This window comes from Oryza sativa, chromosome 4 (genome assembly GCF_034140825.1).
Source record: "Oryza sativa Japonica Group chromosome 4, ASM3414082v1".
NCBI lineage: Eukaryota > Viridiplantae > Streptophyta > Magnoliopsida > Poales > Poaceae > Oryza > Oryza sativa.
The window spans coordinates 31,646,681-31,667,405 of NC_089038.1; the positions used below are offsets into that span (position 1 = coordinate 31,646,681).

The 20,725-nt window shown below is 42.4% G+C and overlaps 3 protein-coding genes across 6 annotated transcripts; all 3 read left to right on the plus strand.

Moving 5' to 3' along the window:
* Positions 1-55: 55 nt before the first annotated feature.
* Positions 56-6,106, plus strand: LOC129493522 (Trans-2-enoyl-CoA reductase (TER) and 2,4-dienoyl-CoA reductase (DECR)). Of its 3 annotated transcripts, none has more exons than XM_066309143.1 (12): positions 56-524; positions 990-1,149; positions 1,380-1,549; positions 1,628-1,850; positions 2,115-2,227; positions 4,045-4,266; positions 4,636-4,705; positions 4,779-4,940; positions 5,038-5,082; positions 5,181-5,225; positions 5,311-5,525; positions 5,815-6,106. In XM_066309143.1, the coding sequence occupies exons 1-6, from the start codon at positions 333-335 to the stop codon at positions 4,111-4,113; spliced, it is 927 nt and encodes a 308-aa protein (XP_066165240.1). In that variant the 5' UTR covers positions 56-332; the 3' UTR covers positions 4,114-4,266; positions 4,636-4,705; positions 4,779-4,940; positions 5,038-5,082; positions 5,181-5,225; positions 5,311-5,525; positions 5,815-6,106. The 3 variants fall into 3 exon arrangements, with proteins under 3 accessions (XP_066165240.1, XP_066165241.1, NP_001406789.1); XM_066309144.1 differs by having other exon boundaries at positions 5,041-5,082; positions 5,329-5,525; NM_001419860.1 differs by lacking the exons at positions 4,045-4,266; positions 4,636-4,705; positions 4,779-4,940; ... (2 more) ...; positions 5,311-5,525; positions 5,815-6,106 and having other exon boundaries at positions 205-524; positions 2,115-2,623.
* On the plus strand, positions 4,079-6,106 carry LOC136356028 (MADS-box transcription factor 31-like). 2 transcript variants are annotated; one of them, XM_066309398.1, is made up of 7 exons: positions 4,079-4,266; positions 4,636-4,705; positions 4,779-4,940; positions 5,041-5,082; positions 5,181-5,225; positions 5,311-5,525; positions 5,815-6,106. In XM_066309398.1, coding segments are annotated over exons 1-7 (723 nt in total). In that variant the 3' UTR covers positions 5,816-6,106. The 2 variants fall into 2 exon arrangements, with proteins under 2 accessions (XP_066165495.1, XP_066165494.1); XM_066309397.1 differs by lacking the exon at positions 5,815-6,106 and having other exon boundaries at positions 5,311-5,529.
* Positions 6,107-7,686: 1,580 nt separating this feature from the next.
* LOC112938738 (uncharacterized) lies at positions 7,687-12,138 on the plus strand. The gene is made up of 11 exons (XM_066309399.1): positions 7,687-7,885; positions 7,959-8,303; positions 8,773-8,916; positions 9,025-9,108; positions 9,250-9,290; positions 9,418-9,462; positions 9,780-9,857; positions 10,104-10,193; positions 10,290-10,379; positions 10,862-11,016; positions 11,791-12,138. Exons 1-11 carry the CDS (start codon positions 7,746-7,748, stop codon positions 11,848-11,850), a joined length of 1,272 nt encoding a protein of 423 aa, XP_066165496.1. The 5' UTR covers positions 7,687-7,745; the 3' UTR covers positions 11,851-12,138.
* Positions 12,139-20,725: the final 8,587 nt, after the last annotated feature.

The window sequence follows — 20,725 nt, forward strand, 5'->3', positions numbered from 1 at the left end:
GCGGCGGTGTGGGCCTCGTCGTCTCGTCCCCCCCCCCCCCCCCCCCCCCCCCCCCGCGTTTCCTCCACCTCCAGGAGGCCCCTCGTCTCCGAGGGAGGAGGAGGAAGAGGACGACCAGAAAACACAACCCGCGTGCGTCCACGAATCCCGGCTCGGGATCTCCGTCCCCCCCCCCCCAGTGACGTCATCGTAATCCGCGGGTCAAAAGCAGCAAGGCGGCGAGCACCGGAGCAAGAAGCGGAGCGAGCAAGGTAGCCGGCGGCATCCGCGTCTCCTTCCAGGGATTCTTGGGGGGCTCCGCTGCTGGTGGTGGTGGGGGAGGGATCGAGAGGATGGCCGTGGAGTCGCCATTCAGGGCGGATGTGTTGAGGGGCAAGGCGGCGCTGGTCACCGGCGGCGGCTCCGGCATCGGGTTCGAGATCGCCGCCCAGCTCGCCCGCCACGGCGCGCACGTCGCCATCATGGGCCGCCGCCGCGAGGTCCTCGACAAGGCCGTCGCCGCCCTCCGCTCCCACGGCCTCCGGGTGAGCCCTAAGCCCCTCTCCCTTCCCGCCTACGCTACCTACCACTTCTTCTCTATTTAGGATTAAAAATTGTTTGTTTTTTTTTTCATCTCCCAGTCAGTCTCGTGGTGCTGCTGGTGAGTCAAAATCTCGATAGAGAGATTGATGTTTTCTTGTCTGAGTCCATCAATAGATCCGAGTATTCGTGGGGGAAGGCTAAAACCTTGTGAGAGTTGCTAGCGTTAACGCGTCTATATACGAGGAGCATACTGAAAATTTTTCTGAAGCGTGCTCGCGCTGCATATAAGGATTCCTCATGACTCATGCAGATGTGATTTATGCTTCATGTTCATGTGCCTGACTAGTGAAATAAATATAGAGTTCATCATGCTTCCCTCTGATTTCAGTGCTGATCTTTGGGGGTAAGCTAGTCCTAATCTGTAAGTGTAACCCTGTAGTAATTCTGGCTTGCTGTCACGTTCACAGGCTGTTGGTTTTGAGGGAGATGTGCGCAAGCAGGAAGATGCCGCGAGAGTGGTTGCCGCAACAGTTCAACATTTTGGTAAGCTAGACATTCTTGTCAATGGGGCAGCTGGCAATTTCCTTGCTTCCCCGGAGGATTTGACGCCCAAAGGGTTCAGGACAGGTACTTCGATTGAATCAATCCTCGCACATTAGCAGCATTAGTTATGATTTTCTTTTGTTCCATTTAGATGTTATGTGATTTTTCTAGTTTGTGCAGTTCTGCTAGTCTGGTATCTTTCAACAACACTCGTGCTATTAACTTGTCTAAGTATCTAACAGCAGTCTACTTGAGTTCTTGATGTTTTTCTCTTTTACAGAGAAGTTAGTATTGACTGGGTTTTCTCTCTGCAGTCGTTGACATTGACACAGTGGGTACATACACTATGTGCTATGAAGCTCTAAAGTATCTGAAAAAGGGTGGCCCTGGGAAAGGTCCCTCTACTGGTGGCGTCATCATCAACATAAGTGCTACTTTGCATTACACTGCGGCCTGGTACCAAATTCATGTCTCTGCTGCTAAGGTACTTGGATCTTCTATTATCTGTGACGAGAAAAGGATTGAAATAAGTAGACTTGTCCTGATGGATTGGCTTCTGTAGGCGGGCGTTGATAGTATAACAAGATCATTGGCTCTGGAATGGGGAACAGATTATGACATCAGGGTCAATGGAATTGCACCAGGGCCAATTGAAGGCACTCCAGGAATGAGGAAGCTTGCACCTGAGGAAATGGCCAAGGGGAGTCGGGAAATAATGCCTTTATTTAAGTTGGGTGAAAAATGGGACATAGCTATGGCTGCACTTTACCTTGCTTCTGATGCAGGTTAGTTATGTTCTTGCATGTTTTCTATCCAAATAATCAGAAGTTCCATTTGCTAACTGAAGTTCAGTAAGTTCTGAGCAGCTGCTTACCTGAAAGTTATCTTGAAGCAATTGCTTGCTTGATAGTTATAAATCTAAAATTATCTGCTATTATATTGTTTGCCAGCTTTGGTCAAATAATGTTCAACAATAAATCAGTGAAGTGATGCCTTATTTTCCAAATGAAAATTTTGCCATTTCATGTTCTCTACAATTCAATTTGCAGGAAAATATGTAAATGGGACTACAGTGGTTGTTGATGGAGGTCTTTGGCTAAGTCGCCCTCGCCATATTCCGAAGGAGGAAGTGAAGGAGCTCTCAAAGGTTGTCGAGAAGAAGGTTAGGGCCTCTGGTGTTGGTGTGCCATCAAGCAAATTGTGATGTCCTCTATGGTTTATATCGCCCTCCTACGTGTACTGTAGAATCCTTTACCGAGGAGTCCCGTAGAATACTTGGATGTTGCTATCACTTGTCATCGAAGTTTTCTATGATTCTATCTATCAACTCCTGTAACATGCTCAGCACATTCACCTTGTTCACGCTCGAGTTAAACATTTGCCAAAGTGGTTCTCATTCATATTGTATCTGGTAATATTGCAATCAACTTTGAATCGCAACCAAAAGATGTCCATCACTGAAATATTCCTATGGCATGTCAAAAATGCACACTTAAACAAGTCGAGGACCATTTCATACTTTTGATACATGATAAAATGCTATGTTGAAGATTTGAACTACTGCCTTGTCTTCCATGTTTCATAGAGTCATGAACCTATTTAAATGTTGAATTTGGGAAGAGTATGTCAAAATGGACTGCCTGAAGTGGTAACCTGTAACTACTGCAACATTCAGGCAAGTGGCACACAATTTGTTTTGACAAAGAATTTGTATGCATAAAACACTAACACAGCACATAACTACTATATTCCTTACTAGGTGTGAACATGGCTGAAGTCTCTTAGAAAAACAAAAACAGATAATGACACACCAGGCAAATATGTATGAGCCTTGGCCTCCTATGCCTCAACTGCCTCCTGATAAGGAGAGCATAATCTCCTTACCATATAAGTCACTATGATGGTTCCCGAACTCCATTGGAAGTACTCCATTTAAGAGAAGTTCTGTTTTCACCTTGTTCTGCTGGCTCCTCATCATGACTTATGAATATAAATTCACAAGTGTCCTTCTGATTTTTTTTTTTTTGAAACTTAAGAAACACCTTGAGACTTTTTTTTTCTTGTGAATTGCAATGAATGAGCACCAAAAATCTGAAAAAAACCTATCCAGAGAAAACTCTGATTGTTCATCACTTATTATTTTCTTTGAGACCAGAACTGGTAAGCTCTGGGACTTACATTGGTACAAAGTGAAGATATGTACATGTGGCATAGTATGTCATATATATTGACTATGACATCCAGCAGGTTAGGTGTGTAGGGTGGACCAGAAGCTGCCTTACTGAAAACATTATTGCTTCTAGTTATTCTCTGTCTTGGTCAATTCTAGCTTGGCCTTCTTATAGGAGAAACCTGGCTGCAAGCCTGCAAGCTCATCACTTGCTATGCTCAGGGGCAGTTACCTGTCCACAGCAAGGCTGTTTCAAGCCTCCAGCATTATCTTCTCCAGTTTTTTGGTGCCATCTCAAAATACACACAAACCCACACATAAACTCCATCAGCATGTATATAAGTGCTAATTTAAGGACATACTGTTGTATGCACTAGTTCACATGATAGATATCTGGAACGTATAAGGTAGTTTAAAGTCTGTGTGCAAATACATTTTGTTAAATTGCATAAGTTTTATAGGAAGTTAATTTAGCTAAATGGCTTTATTTGCGAGTTCGATCATATTATGGTGTGTTATGTTCCTTGCTGCAATATATAGTGGGACAACCTGACAAGAGATCATCACTGGTACTGGTCTTTTAAGACTGACATAAGAATTTAGCAGGCATATAAAGGTGCCCTGAGCCCCTGAAAACTCTCTCTCTCTCTCTCTCTCTCTCTCTCTCTCTCTCGTTTCCTGAATCTGAGGCCATTTGTTTGGTACATTTCTCATCATGCATTTGAAATCATTTCTTTGATTTTGGTCTTGCTTGAGCTTTTGTTTCATGATCCATGACTAGTACATTTTGAAGAACACTTTCTTTGCAGGCTGAACAGGAGGAAAGAAGCACCAACCTGATCAATGGGGCGTGGGAGAGTAGAGCTCAAAAAGATTGAAAATCCGACAAACCGCCAAGTTACCTTCTCCAAGAGGAGGATGGGGCTGCTCAAGAAAGCAAATGAGCTGGCCATTCTTTGTGATGCACAAATTGGGGTGATTGTGTTCTCAGGCACTGGCAAGATGTACGAGTACTCCAGCCCCCCTTGGAGGTATGCATAAAGTTTTTTGTTTCAAGTATTGTCTGTCCTTTGCATTTGGTTTTGTTTTGAGGCGAAATAGAAATTTCAGACATCGTTCATAATACTTCTTGTTAAATTTCTTCGGTTTCTTCGATCAGTTCTGCTCTATTCTACAACTTTTCTATGATTTTTGGAACTTGTGTTGGAAAAAATTGTTGATAATATGCAATGTTTCATCATCATATTTTGAACTGAATTATTAGTGATGAACTCAAGGGAATTTACAACTGATTTTATACAAGTTTCTGCCACCTACAGCCATTTCAACTTAGCTTAACCATGTGAAATTCTCGAAGAGAAACCGATGATCAAATACATAAAGTCTTTTCCTTTTGGCAGGATTGCAAATATCTTTGATAGATACCTGAAAGCCCCCAGCACCCGTTTTGAGGAGATGGATGTTCAGCAGGTACACTGGTTCTTGTAAACCACTACCATAAGATTTTACTTTCATTAACCCAAAATCGTTCTTTGGCATAAAGAGAATCATCCAAGAGATGACAAGAATGAAGGATGAGAACAACAGGCTTAGGATCATCATGAGGCAGTATATGGGTGATGACTTGGCTTCACTGACTCTGCAAGATGTGAGTAATCTTGAGCAGCAGATTGAGTTTTCTCTGTACAAAGTTCGTCTAAGGAAGGTAAAAACAAAAACAACTTGATGCAGTAGCTGTAGGTTCTGTTACTTGACAAAACTCTGCATTCATCACTGCTCATTGCTAACACCCTGATTTGTAGCAGCAACAGCTACTTGATCAGCAGCTGCTTGAGATGCACAGCCGGGTATGTAACAAGAGGATATACCGGTTCAGTATTCTTCCCTACCTTATACACTATATTGAAATAATCAAGTTTTGATTGCCCTCTTTCCATCCCAATAGGAGATGCAAATTCCAGGAGATCAGAGCAACTATCTGTGCCACATGGTAAGCCATGCTCTAAGCTTTCTCCTCAAGTGAAATTATGTTGCGGATTTCTGTATTCGCGTAACTTGTTTGCGCCTGTCAAAAGAACCTGATTGGCGAGCAGGCCCAGGCACCTCTGATGGTGAATCCGAAGCCGTTCCCGCTGTGGGATGTGGGTGGCAGCAGCCAGATGTACAATCAGGATGCTGAGTCTTCCATGACAGCGCTGCAGCTTTCACCTCAGCTTGAGTACAAGCTTCAGCCGCTGCAGCCCAACCTGCAGGAGGAGGCCAACCTCCATGGCTACGTTCTTCGGCTGTGGTAAGTCGCTCTCTGCCTCGTCTTTGGCTGCTCGTTTGATCCATGGACAAGATCATCAGTAGTTTGAAGTGCCATAACTTTGCGGTTGTCATCATATGACAGAATTAAAATCCTGTAAACTCATCATGTGCTGTAAATTGTGGTTACCTGGAACTTTTTTTTTTTTGCCGGGTCGACAAAGAAGCCGACCGAAGTATATTAAGTATTACCTGGAACATTTTGATCAGTCATGAAACAGAATGATCTCCAAGAAACTTTATACATTGACAAATTGAGTTGTTATCTGCAGATTCCTAAGGACACCATGGAGTCTGGATGCAACTGAGCAACCAATTGAGGATAATGAGCTTGTCTGCCTGAATCTGCTCCAGAACTCTAGTCTAACCAGCTGAGAAATAAACTATATATACGCTTCCTGTGTTATTGAACTGTTTGGCTATGTTGCATGTAAAGTAATGATAAGTATGGCTTTCTTGTGTGTTTTCAAGAACTAATGGCTACTATTAAGGTGTGTAACGGTTATGTACAACATATATGATGACCGTACATGGTGAGAATGCGTCTTATTTGAGATTGAGCCATATTATGCCGGGGATTTCCTTATAGCAAATAAATCAGTAAATCATAAATCTGAACAATATTTCTTTTAGGTTAACAAAGATGACACACACGGGTTAATAAAGGCGGCTCAAGGTTCATTCAACATTTCTTTTAAAGATTTTATTTTATTTTGGTAAAATACTAAGTATGAAGTTTTATGTTACTGGAAACAATCTCACGCCTTAATCCTTTCCACAAGTTGCTTGGCAACAATTATCACAATATTTGGTGAGTCATAACTCATAACAACTACTCCCTCCGTTGTAGGTTAGAAGATGTTTTGATTTTAATCAAAGTCAAACTGCTTACTTAACCTTTCATATTCATATGTTTTGTACATGAATGAGGATGGATAGTACTGTGCATTAGGTGAGTTGGCAGACACCCGATCAAGATTGCAAGACCTAGATATCGTGCTACAACAATTTTGCTACACTAAATAATAGAGCTACGGTAAATTAATGCCGTTCATTACATTAGTTCACTATGCTACTTACATAAACAACAGTGATCTCGATCCGACGTCACAACGCTAAGGTAGGAATTGTTATACTTCACTCTCCATTCCCTCCCATCAATGCCTCCTCACCCAAACGACCCGGTTGCTATTTTTAGGTACACGTGTTTTTTGAAGAAAGCACTTTTAAAAAGGAAAGTAGTAAAATAAAAATACTCAATTTAATAAATCCTAAATTATCTGTGGCATTGAATTATGAAAGTAAACACTGAAAGTTTACCATTTACAAAAGTAAATGTACTACCCGACAATACTTCTCCTCGAGTAGGGGAAATAGCATACCATACTTCTTTCGCTGGGCACTGTACTTTATGACCTTTCTTCGACACAGCATCGCATTCCTCCTCTCTCAGGCATTGAGGAGTTGGCTCATCCATGCTATGCTATCAATCGATAATACGTAAAGGATCAGGTATTACAGGTAAACTGTACCTGTACTCCAAAGCAATGAAACCAACAGGGAACTCTATCGTTCTAGAGACAGACAACCAGTGCCATCCCCTAAAGGCTTAGGGATTGTTTGGCTGGGTGCCTGGGTGTTTCAACTTGCACACATAGCACCTATCAAAAGTGTGGCGAACGAAACCCTCACCGTATCTTTGGCTTAAAAATATGTGGCGCGAAGCAGCAAAGAGCCGCTTAACTTTCTTTGGTAGGTAAAACTATAGAAGCAAAACAAACAAGGAGCTAAACAGCTGTGACGTGACTAACATGATCCAAACAGCTTCTTGATGAGATCCTATAAAAATAAATAAAAAAAAGAGACGTGGTCGCTGACACTTTTTTCTTGAGAGGGTATAATTCAGGATGCCCAACAACACACACCACAACACACGCACACACGGGAGTGTGCGGGCCGAAACGGCCCGCTTAACCGGCCCAACCTACCAAATCATTCGAGCGAAAACAAAAAAAAAAACTAGAAACCGGCGGGAGGAGCCCCGGGAGGGCGGGGCGGGGAGGGGAGGCTGTCAAGTGGGTCCCACCACCGAATCCTTCCGCTATACATACATATACTACCACGAGTTCCCCAACTCCGCCACCGCGCAGGGCACGATCTGGGAGGGAGAGCCGCGTCGCCGTCGTCGTCGCCGTCGTCGGAGATGGAGCCCAACATCATCCCGGCCTACGGCTGCGCCAAGCTCCACGCCGCCCCGCCGGATTACCCCTGCGTCGCCCGCCTCCGCCACCGCCGCCTCCTCTCCTTCCTCTGGCTCCACTCCTTCAAATCCACCTTCGAAGCGTACGCATGATCGATGCACCGTGTTTTTTCTTTCTTTTTTTTCTCTGATGATAGATTTCATCCTTGTTCGCAGGATGGCGGAGGAGACGAAGGTGCTACTGTCGCTGCCGCGGCTGGAGCGGCTCATCGCCCGCGGCATGTGGGGCGAGGCCATCGGCTACGCCTGCCGCTTCCTGCCGCGGCGGCCGCCGTCGCTGCCCGCGCAGCGGACGCACCTCACCGCGGAGGCCCAGACCCTCCTCCTATTCCTCCACATGCACAGGTGCTTCGCCGACGTCGTCGCCGGCAACGAGACCGGCGCCGCCTGGTCCGACAAGCACCGCCGCCGCTACTGCCTCGCCCGTGTTACCGGCATCTCCTCCCACGCCATCGCCATCCGCCGCATTATCCAAACCTTCGTCCTGTCGGACAAGATCAGGTACTAGCAGTAGCAGCTATACATCTCCTCTCTTATTTTTCCCTTTGAACGACTCGCATCAGACAGCATGAAGTTTATATTGATAGAGTAGAAAAAAATTACTATCTCCGTTTCAAGTTATAAGACTTTCTATCATTGCCTATATTTATATAGATGTTAATAAATCTAGTCACATATGTATGAATGTGGATAATACTAAAAGTCTTATAATATAAAACAGAGGAAGTACAAGATTTTTTTTTTGGGGAAAGGAAGTACAAGATTACAACCTTTAAAGATCGTAACCAGAAAAAAGAAAAAAAATAACTATAAGATTATAATCCCTGATTAATTGTAACTAGGAAAAAGAAGGAAAAATAGCCACCACCCCCACAATGTCAGCTATATCTCCTCAGTTTGAATCTGAGATCGAAAATTAGCTAAATTATATAAAAAAGTTAGCTTAATTAATTGATTGTATTTGTTCCAGGGAGTCCATGGATTGGGGACGCGTGAGAGAGAAAGTGGTGCGGGTCGTCCGACGCTTGGTTCACGACACTCCAGAGCTCGCCGGATTCTTGGACTTGCCGGGCGGCATGGTGAAGCCGCATAACGTGCTCCCCATTGGCTTCGGGTACACCAATGCTGCTGATTTGATTACTCAAATCACAAACTTTATTCTTCATTTGTGACTGATTTAATCCGATATATTGTTTGCTGGAATTGATCCCTTTTTTCCTAGTTTCCGATCCAAGCGTCACGTGAGACAACAAAGACGGCCGCGAGCATATACTATTGCCCAGCTCTATCTTGAGATGAAGAGATGGTATGCAGCACAATTATGTACTACCTTGAGAGTAATCTCGCTTCATTAATGTTAAATCTTGGCAATTGCCCATTGTTCTGCCCTTTTTTAAAAAGCCCTTTTGTGACATTCACAAACACTTGCATATGTTGCCTTTTGCAGTGTGCCTTCTTCAGGCCAGCCTGATCAGGGGTTAAGTCTGGGTATAATTTCCAACTGTTTAAGTAGCGTGTTATCGTAATTCGTAAAACAATATTGCACCTCTTTTATTATTTTCACTGTTAATTCTTCACCTGTGACAACTGATAACCATTCATATTTCTACCACAGAAGGACTGTCAGATAAGGCGAGGGGCTGGATGGCGCATATCCTTGGTAAAACTAGCCTTCACTCTGCATATGCCATCCCTTTTTTTAATTTCCACTTTATTATGCCTTGTTCGGTTTAATCCCCATAAGAAAGGATTGAATCCCCTCCGATTCCCCTTTAATCATATTCACTTGGGGGATGGATTAACTGAACAAGGCCTTTGTAGGATTTGATTGCTCGTTCACGCGTTTTATGTTATGATGCCATTTGATTGCCATGAACTATCATAATTAGAATGTAGGTGATCTGGTCCTACTGCACTGCGTTTGAGAAACCACATGTGTACAGTATTTATATGCATGTCAACTTGTGTGATCATCAGATTCAAGCTTACGTGCTGGCTGTGAGTCTTCAGAACACCATCAATGGCGGTATCCACTTCGATCAAGTGAGAAGAAAGGTAAGTTAAAAATCGCTGTCTACCGAAACACTAATATACTCAAACTCACACAAACTCTTCTGTACCCTTTGTCTGTTTTGTTAAAAATTTTATGGGAGAATCAGCTTCTCATTAAGTTTACCATGATACTATTCAAGTATCACACAATATTCCTGTGCAGCAGCCTCTTCAGGATTGATGTTTTCTTTGCATTTTATCAGCATCAGGCTACCCTCTTCCATCTCTAATTTCTGAACTCATTTTCAGGTGCTCCGGTTGCTGCAATCACTCAGACTATGTTTAGCACCATAAAAACTGATAGTGAAAATTCTGGGACTGCTTCAGCGACAAAAAAGGGTAACCTTCAATTTCAATCGTGCATGTGCACAACACAATTATTCCCTTAAATTGTTGCACTTGCTGTAGCCATTTCTAACTTCTGAGCTCATGTAGGCGTTCTTGACAGTATAGTCTTGCAGACTAAGTTTGGCAACATGACAAGTCCTGAAAAAAACTATGGGTTCTCATCATTGACAAATGCAGGTGAAACTAGTTGAACATACTTAATATTTGTTTTCTAACAACGGCAATCCTCTATGTTCACAATAAATACTTGTAAATGTTGTTAAATGACACAATTTTAGTAATATATATGGGCCTATATGCATCGGTGATGATGATATATCTGATCCATGATGGCAAGAAATGCAACATTTATTGTACTATTTGATCTTTTTATGACAATAGCAGCTGTTTCCAAATTCAGTATTTGAATCACGGGTCATCTGCTCATATTTTAATTTAGTGTCCTGCTAAAAACTATTGGATATCATGAAAAATTAATGAAACCAAATTAAGATCATGGTCTTTTTCCCCCCAAATGTTCAAATTTACCTTTATTCATCTTTAATTTTGGATGTATTCGCTGTTAAGAGAACTGAGAACATTATACATAAAAATTCATCCAATGTGATGATATTACTTAATCCAGTGATCCTTATGAGTACGTGTTAATTCTTGGGCAGGCACATATATGCATTCGAGTCAAGAAGATTGCCACACTGAGAATTATTGCCAGGGTTTCATTCCAAGGAAACATCAAAGGGAAGAACTAGCACCTGAGGAAGATATTGACCCTAAAAGGCAACACACAACTCTGACTTTTGGTGAAGCAAGTCTGGTAAGATGATGGATTTTTATTTCTTTCCTTTACTATGGTGGAGTAATAGCAGGAACAAACCAATTAAGGGTGTTAACAGTAAAAGACTCATTTATTAACGTACTAGAATGAATTTAGTATCAAATGCATGATTGCTTCTGTATAGATCTTTAGATTAAGCATGGTTGTTCTTAGGCAAGTCAACATCCAACAACAGCACAAAAATAGTATCTATAACAACAAAATAATTTGGTAATTAATGCTTGTTGGAAATGGTTGATTTGGGGTATGCTATGGCATACATCAATTTGGTATTGACTTGTGCCAGTTTATTAAATCTGGTGGAGACAAATTACCTCAACTTCTTTTTTTTTAAGCAAGAGACAGCAGCCGAAAGGTTAAAACTGTTCTTCAGCCATGAATATCAAAGTTAATTAAGTTGCATTATCGCCATTTCTTTTGCTGACCATTGCCCTTGATTTGTGGTAGAACTGATTATGCCATGAATATCAAAATAATTAAGTTACATTATCGCCGTTTATTTTGCTGACCTTCATATATACTGGTGTTCTTGATCTGTTGTACAGAGTAGCACAACCAGTACACTGTCGACTAGTTTCAATCATCAAATGGAGATATTTTTTGAAGCATGATTTCTGTTGGCTAAATTAATCAATGCATTTTACAAAACATGAGCCGTGTACAGGAGAGAATTAACATGGGCTATTTTTTTTTATCCTGCATTATGTGACTAATTGAGTTCCAGAATATAATTAATACTTGTTGGAGTTGCAGCCATTGATCGCTGTTGCTGAAGCTCAGGGTAGAGCTCGCCCAGTGGAACTCTCCATGTGAATTCGGATGAGCTGCATGCAGCATCGGAGCTGTTCTGGTCTGCTGGGTGCTTCCTGGATGAAGAAGACAAGACAGTCGATGAACTACTAGCCAATGCTGTTGGAACATTTGGCGCTTTTTTTATTTTGCTGCTCCTGCTACCTAGCCAGCTGAGGCTTTTCATGTCTCCTAAAGATATATATGTTATCGCGCAACTCTACCTGTCTCCGAGTGCTTAATTACTAGCTAAGAACTACTACTGTTCTATTATGTAAACTTGGTCAGACTAAATCACTAAGATTTTTTTTTTTGAATGGACCGGTACTTAGAATGTGCAACCAAACTCATGCCCATCCGTTCGTTACACACATGGGCGGAGCTACCATGATTCCTGAGTATTCCCGGAAATACCTAACTTTTTTTATTAAAAAGCAAGTATACTTCAAGTATATACACATGTACACATATTAGTGCACCTAAATCCTCAATTCTTCGATCCAAACACAGCCCAACCGGCCTCTTGCAACGCCTCCTACCAACCCGACCCACTCCGTCATGATCCATCATATATCAGTTGACCCACTTAGCCACCACTCTTCCACACGGCCCCCTCTCACTCTCCCTCCGTGACCCATCCCTCCCTGGCTCGGCTCCCTCGCGCCGCTCCCCATTTCCAAACCCTAGGCGGCGGCGTGGCGAGGCGGCACGAGCTGGACCGTGCTACCGCGGAGGGCGGCGGCCGGCGCCCGCCACTCCGCCAAGCTCAGACGGTCAGGCCGGTTGGGTGGCCGGCGGCCGCGAGGGGTAGTGGCGGCCAGCGGCTCAGCGCTTCGACAGGAATATTCAACTTTAAAATTCTAGCTCCACCACTGGATACACACACCAAAAGAAAACCCATTCGTTACCTCAAAAAGTGGAGGATCTACTCTGCAGTGATCTACTCTGCAGTTCCGAGTCTCCGACTCTGAAGCTATTGCTCCGCGTAAGCGCTAATTCGCGCAAACGCGCGACTTAACGCGATGTCGCGCGCATTTTCAGCGCGTGTACGTAGCTTATCTAACATGATTAGTTTATATACTATTAAGTAATTATATTCTTATAATCATGGATACAGTTAAGGTAACCCATCGGCAAGAAGGTTGATTCCATTTTTACTAGAAATTTAAAAAGTTATACTTCAAATTTAAAATTTAATTCGAAAGTTTAATTTAAATTTTAAAAACTTTCAACCCGAAATTTGAAAATTTCAACACAAATTTCGAAACTTTCAACGCAAATTATGAAAACTTTCAGCTTAAATTTTGAAACCAAATCATGAATACTTTCAACTCATAGTTGTAATTTTGAACTCCAAAATTGAAACTTTGAACTGATAATTCGAAATTTTCAGCTTGATTTATTATTTATTATTTTATTTTGCAAAATAAAAAGAAAAAAAAACATGTTTAGCGCTAAGCGCGTTACAGAGGCAGGCATGCATGCACAGCGCAGAGGGTGCGCCACCTCCCGTGCTGGCGCAGGTGCGCACCTGAGCGCGCGCCGACTGGGCTGCGTCGGGTACATTACAATTTATTACAAACACGGCGGAAGCTGCAGCCGGTGGCCGCCGCGTGTAATCCCTTCGCGGTTCGATCGATCCATCAGACGCCTACGCCGTCTTCCGGCGCGCTCCCTGGACTACCCCTGCGTCACCGCCGACTCCTCGCCTTCGGGTGCGTTCGTTTCAGCTTATAGGATTAGATTCTTCTCATTTTTCGTCAGCACGTTTTTCAAACTGCTAAACGGTATATTTCATGTAAAAACTTTCTATAAAAAAGTTGTTTAAAAAAATCCAACAAATTTATTTATAAAAAAATTATATATTAATACTTAATTAATCATATGTTAATTACATTTCTCGTTTTACGTGCTGCTAATCCGCTCATCCTATCTATTGAAACTAGCGCACCCTTCCTCTTCAACAACAACTACTCCGATGCCTACCATGAGTACGTTCTACGAATCAATCCCCCTCAGTTTTCGCTTCTCACAATTCGATCGATCCATGAGTAATTTTTTGTTTTTCAGGATGAACAAGAGGACATGTTTGGTGTTCCATGCATGTGATGTGAGCGATCTGGTGGACCTTGTGGAGACGACGTACAGGCCAGTTGCTGAAGGCGGGTGTGCTACGTCTGGAGGTTCGCCCCGCCGTTCGAGTCGAGCGCCGATCGAGGCCATGACCCGGCCTCGATCGATCGGGAGGTTCATTGACCAGCTCATGGTCCGGCGGCTGGTTCACGCGCATCCTCGCCGCCGACCACCGGAGCTTCTCCAAAGCTCTACCCTTACAGCTGCGTCGTCCTCGCTGGCCACTTCCTCGAGGCAGCCAAGAACATGGTGGACTCTGCCAGATGGTCAGGTCCAAGGTGGCCAAGTTGGCCGAGGAGATGGTTGGGTTTTGTTTAGTTGAATTTTATCAAGTGTCATTCATCTTGTCTCTAGTCCTCGTTCTATTAGTCGGCGACTATAAATTTAGATCCCCTAATAATTGGTGTGTGTTGATTTGGTCGATTATCGAATAGATCTACCACTTCGATCGCAACTATTCCTATGTGCTTAATCACCTATTCGCAATATTTAAATTGCATCTTATCTTGTTCTTGCAGTGTTCTCTCATTTGCATTGCAGGGATCATCAACCGTGCGTTACGGTTGGTATGACAACATTTATGGTGTAGCAATTGCACGGCGTTCTGGACTTGTTCTGGTTGGTAGTCACGTCGTAAACGTTGCACTCGATCAAAGCAAGATTTATCCCCTCAACAGAAGATCAGGCCACGAGAGAGAGCGTCATCATAAGTTTTTAACACGGTTTATTCTTGTAATATGTTTTTGTAAAGTGTCAAATTGTCAAAACTTCGGTGCACTGGATATGCAACTCTATTTGTCAGTGCAACTACAGTTAGACGAGCGGTACGCGAATCGTTTCCAACTCTGAAATTTTGTACTATGTTCAGCGAACTCTAGATCAGTTTTCACCCTACTTTTCTAATTCCTAAAGTCAATGCAGGTGAGCCAGATGCATGCGTAGAAACTTGGATGCATCCCCTCATGAAATTATGAAATTATAGAGAGAATCCCTTATATGCTATTGAAATTTGATTCGATCCCTGATATGCCACACAAAATTGGCTCTTCCCTTATATGCCATTGAATCAAATTTGCACACCCTCTCGTGCCACTACCATGAGTTGACTGATGTTAGCATCCATTAATCTGTCAGGTTATTGCATAAATGACCAAAATAACCTCTGGCATATCGTGGCGAGGGCGGTGATCTGGCGAGGCGAGTTCGGCGGCTCGATGCGTCGAGGGCGTCGCCCGGTCCCGGGAGGGGCGGCACCCAGTCGCGGGTGGGGCGGCGCCGACGAGGGCGTTGGAGGAGGTCGGCGAGCGAGTGGGTGAATCAGTGGGTGACGCGGAGCGCGTCGCGGAGGACGGAGTCGAAGACGCCGACGGAGAGCATGGCGCCGAGGGCGTCGTCGCCGCCGGCCCCGGGGGGAGGCGCCAGGGCGCGGTTGAGCCTCGAGGGCCGCCGTGAGCGCGCCCTTGCCGCCGCCAATGCCGGGCAGATGTGGAACGCCGCCTGGAATGACGATGCAGTCGCGAGCGCACCTGAGCGCGGTCGGCGAGCTAGCTTGTTCGCGCAGGATCGGCGGCCACCGCGCGTCTCCCTTCAATCCTCCCCAAGACCGGCGGCCATCGCGCGTCTCGTCCCCAACTTCCGCCGCTTTCCCCCATCCTCCCCAATACCGGCGGCCATCGCCCACATAGATGACGACGACGAGTAGGCGTGGTCTGCGCGGCGGTTGTGGTGGGAGGAGAGGAAGGAGTCGTTGCCGCCACCCGCGGCGGCCGCATCGAAGAGCTCCTTCTGCCTCCGCCTCCGCCACCGGTTGCCCGAGCGAGCTCCTCCGCTGCCGGCCGCCTGCTCCGCCTCCGCCTCAGCCGCCCGGGGAACTCTGCCTCCGCCGCCTGCCGCCCACTCCGCCTCCGTCCCAGCCGCCCGCCATCGCCGCCAGCGCCCGAGCAGCTCTGCCTGCCCCCGTCCACGCCCGCACGCTGCCTGTGAGGGGAGGGAGAAGAGAGAGAGGGGGGAGAGATTGGGATAGAGATAGAGTATGGAGAGAGAGGGATGGGGACTGGCAGGTGGGGCCCACCATTTTTTATTAACCAATTGGCACTCATGTCTAACAACTCAGGGGTAAATATGTCTTTTCACGTTCAAGTTAGCAGTCAACACACGGTTAGCTCACGGGAGTGGCATGAGAGGGTGCGCAAATTTGAGCCAATGGCATATAAGAGAATAGCCAATTTTGTGTGGCATATCAGGGATTAGACCAAATTTCAATATCATATAAGGGATTCTCTCGAAATTATATGAAGGAACGTTATCTAGCGTGTTGGAGAAACGCCTCATCAGCTAATGTCCAATCTCAGGAATGAATTGAAGTTTCTAGGCTTCTAGCTTGCAGTCTAGTGCAATGCTTGCGCACCATGAGATGGTTTCTCAGGATCGATGGTGGTTTCTTTGAAACACAAATGGTATAGTAGTGCAGGTCATGCTGCTACTGCTGCTGCAAGTATCCCCCAGCTACCGATGATGCGATTGATGATACAAGTAGGCAAGCTGCTGCTCAGAGTTTTCCAGCTTATCTGTGATGATCATGGTGGTGGTGGATGGTCAAATTATTCAGACAACAGGATGATGAGTCCTGGCTGCCTCCTCTTGCATGAGACAGTAATTGCCAAATTGGCAGACAATTTATCTTTCTTCCTATCCATAAATCTAGGACGGAGTGAATAAGTGTAAATATTAATCAAAACTAGCAAATATGCTCGTGCCTTGCAACGGGATATCCAAATTACATGTATATTATTCATATTTATTACACGATTTGTGCTTTTCTTTACTTATACGATAGTGGTGAGACAGATGATTGACATGGGAATCGGGGATATTTGTTTTTAAAATGTTTGTCGTGGGTACACATGATTGATGAAACATATGATAGAGATCTGAAGGTCAATTTACGTATTGTTGCTAGGTCTAATGATTCGTATTCACCACAAGGAATTGTGAAATCACTCCATGGACCTGATAAGCCTGGGATGGTGAATCAAACCCACCCTTGTTGGTTTTAATAAAAAGATGTGTATTATTTTATTATCTAAATTTTAATAAAATCTATTACATACACAACCAGTGAATTAGTGAAAAACAATCAATTAATAGCTAAAAGTGCTTCATGAAAAGAAAGCACAACACAAAAGTTATATAAAAAATGCACGGATCGATAAATTTTATAAAATCTACTTATACATCATGTAAGAATATATCATTAAATTTATTTTTTCCATGATAAATCAGTAAAACCAGAGTATAGAAAAGAAAGAAAAGTAAAAACAAACAACGTAGCATCGCCTTGGCTAGCTTCTCATACCACTTCGCTGAGCCGCTCACCTTGCCTTGTTACTCGCCTCGTGGCTTACCGGCGCTAGGTGGTTGGATCCGATGGCCTGGTGACTAAGAATGAACAAGAGAATTTAGAGTCAACCTTGATGATAGGGAGAATCAGCATATGCTCAGAGAAGAGCCAATTTTCATATAGTCCGAGATATTAGGTGAAAATATTTATATTAAATTATAAAAAAATAAAAATAGAAAGAGTATAGAAGAATTTTACTTTTGAAATCATTTAATGAATATCATTTCACCGTGTTCACGCAAGTGCATGCACTGATAATCGCGTCCTGTACAAGCTTTGTGATGGCTAGGGCAGTTTGGCTCAGGTTGGTGCCGGTTGAGGACGTGTGATAGACATGCAGTTGGGGGCTGTGGGCAGATGGCCCAGCTGGCCCAAAGAAAAGATCAGCAGCGACGCTGGGTGCAGAGGAAACGTGTAACGCGGGCCCAACTCCGAGCCAGCGCGTGCGTGCGTGCGTGAACGGATGATTTTTTTTTCGCGCGAGGACAACAGATAAAAAATCAGAGACGGACAATTACTTTTAATCTCGGGCAAATTTTTTTTACGGACGAAACAAAATACGGAAGCCTTACCTATTTTTTATTAGGTATATATACTAGCAAAAATCCCCGTGCGTTGCAACGGGTAAATAAATTCTAATAATAATATACGTTTTTCATGCATAATCATGTCAATGATAATGTTTGTATTTTAATGACCGACTTATTTTTTTTATAAACGGTGTATTTTTTCTTGTGCGATTTTCTCAAACCATTTTTCAGAAATGGCGCATTTCTTTCTAACCGTTTCTTCCTAGCATGTTTTTTTTTATTTTTTTTACTGACGACGAAAACCATATTTTTCTCCCCTTTTTTGCTTTTCTTTTCTCACGCGTTTTTTGCTTGTTTTTTAATGTTCTTTTTTTGCTTTTTTTCCAATATAGGAGAATATATGACGAAATAAAAGCCGTGTAATAGATGGCAAAAAAATCGATGGATCCTATCTGACTCAAGCATCCATCAATTTAGCGTTTTTTTCTAACAGTTTTTTCAGAGCGATTTTTTTTTTGATAGACGGTGTTTTTTTCATGCGCGGTTTTTTCAAATCATTTTTTTAGAAATGGTGCATTTTTTCTTACAGTTTTTCCTTGCATGTTTTTTTTAAAAAAAATTTACCCACGATGGAAATAATATTTCTCGCACGTTTTTTTATGGAAGATGGAAAACATTTTTAGCATTTTTTTGCGCTTTTTTCTCATGCATTTTTTTAACCGTTTTTATTTTTCTCGTGTATTTTCTCTTTTTAAATAGTTAGATTAGATTAGAGATAGAGAAGAGATATATACTGATTAGAAATCGAAATTTGTTTAGCTCTTTCCATTTTTTTCTCGCGTGCATTTTTTATTTTGTACGAACCAGCTTTTTATTTTTTACGAACCATTTTTTTCGCCATTTTCTTAGGGAATCGGACGAACTTTTTTAAATGTTTTTTCAGATTTTTTCGTCTTTATAGGAATCAGACTTTATTTTCCCGTTTTTAAAGGAATCGGATCTGGCCTTTATTTTTCACCACTTTTTTTTGCCTTTTATAGGAATTGGATCTACGGTTTTTTTTTCCACCTAGGGGAAACAAAATTTTATTGTTGTTGTTTTTCTTCTTTTTTTTTCTTTTTTTTGCAGTTTTTTTCTTTTTATGCACCTTTATGCCCTTGTTCTCTCCCTTTTATTATTTTTTCTTAAAAAAATGACCTCAAGTATCTTATTGCAAGATTATAGGGACTCAAATGTAAATATAAAAATTATAGGGACTCAAATAAAAAAGTACAAACCCAAAAATTAAAATCATATAAAAATGGAATGCTCTCGACCGGTAGGTTCCGTTTTTTCAAACAGATATTCAATCCGGCACATCAATTTTTTTTCACCAAGATGTATGAAATATCACGGCATAGATTGAAACCAAGAGGAATGTGCCTGGGATCTCGGACTCAAACTAAGACCGAGAGGAGTGGTGTGTTTTATTTTCCGTTTTTAAGGGGGAATCGGATCTAGAGTCGGGCTTTTTGTTCGTTTCTGAGAGGGAGTCGGACTTTATTATTATTATTTTTTCACTATTTATTTTGTTTTGATGGGAGTCGGACTTTTTTTTATTTTTTTCGTTATTTATTTTGTTTTGACGGGAGTCGGACTTTTTTTATATATTTTTTTCGCTATTTATTTTGTTTTGACGGACAAAGAAAACATCTCTTCTTATTTTTTAAGTAGTAGTAGAGATATAGATATATAGATTAATTACTACTCCCTCTGTTTCAGTTTATAAAGCATTGACTTTGGTCAAAATCAAACTGTTTCAAGTTTAACTAAGTTTATAGACAAATATAGTAATATTTATAATACTAAATTAGTTTCATCAAATCAATAATCGAATATATTTTTATAATAAATTTGTCTTGAGTTAAAAATGTTAGTATTCTTTTTTACAAATTTGATCAAACTTAAAACAGTTTTACTTTGACCAAAGTACGTCTTGTAACATGAAACAGTAGCTTCAGGTGCTAAACCGCAGGAGCGAGAAATGTTACTGTCTTTATTCTGCCAGTAGCTTCTGGTAGGCGCGCGCCTCTCTCATCCCGTTTCAAACATGGCCCAGTACATGAAGGCCCAACATGTCTAGGGGATCCCGTTCCGGGCAAACTAATTCGGCCCAACTCTGATTTCGAGTTTTTTTCCACGTGTCGCGTGTTTTCTGCTACCTTCGATCCGGAGCGTAGCTAACGGCTATGAGTAAACCTGCTACAGTTAATAGCGGTCCAGCATAGAAAGAATAAATAGTCATGAATACTCGTTTCCCCGTAAGAAATCTAACCAGTTAAGTTACGTTTAAGTCTTTGTAGTACTTCCTCCATCCTTAAATATAAAAAAAGTTTTAGAGTTGAATACGGTTATTAAGAAAATAATACTTAAGGCTTATTCGGATTATAAGATAGGAAAAACATAGGAAAGGAAAAATATAGGAATAGAAAATGAATCTAAGTGTAAAACAGGGAATGAAAAACAAAGGAATACAAAAATTGAGAGCATTCGGATCACATGAAATTGATTGCCTAGGATTTGCATGCAGGAAGTGAAAAAAAGAGCTTGAGGTGGATGGATTTTTCATGTACTTTTCCTGTGAAATCAGTACCAAAGGAATTTCCTATGACCAGTTTTCATGATTCGAATGACAGGAAAGAAAAAAATTCCTATGCACAGTATTCCTCCAAAAATCCTGTGAAGATCCTCTAATTCGAATAAACCCTTAGAATTAAATTGGGGGAGAGGGGAGGAATTGTGATTGATTGAGAAGTTGATGTAGGTAGAAAAAGTGAATGATAGATAGTTGTGATTG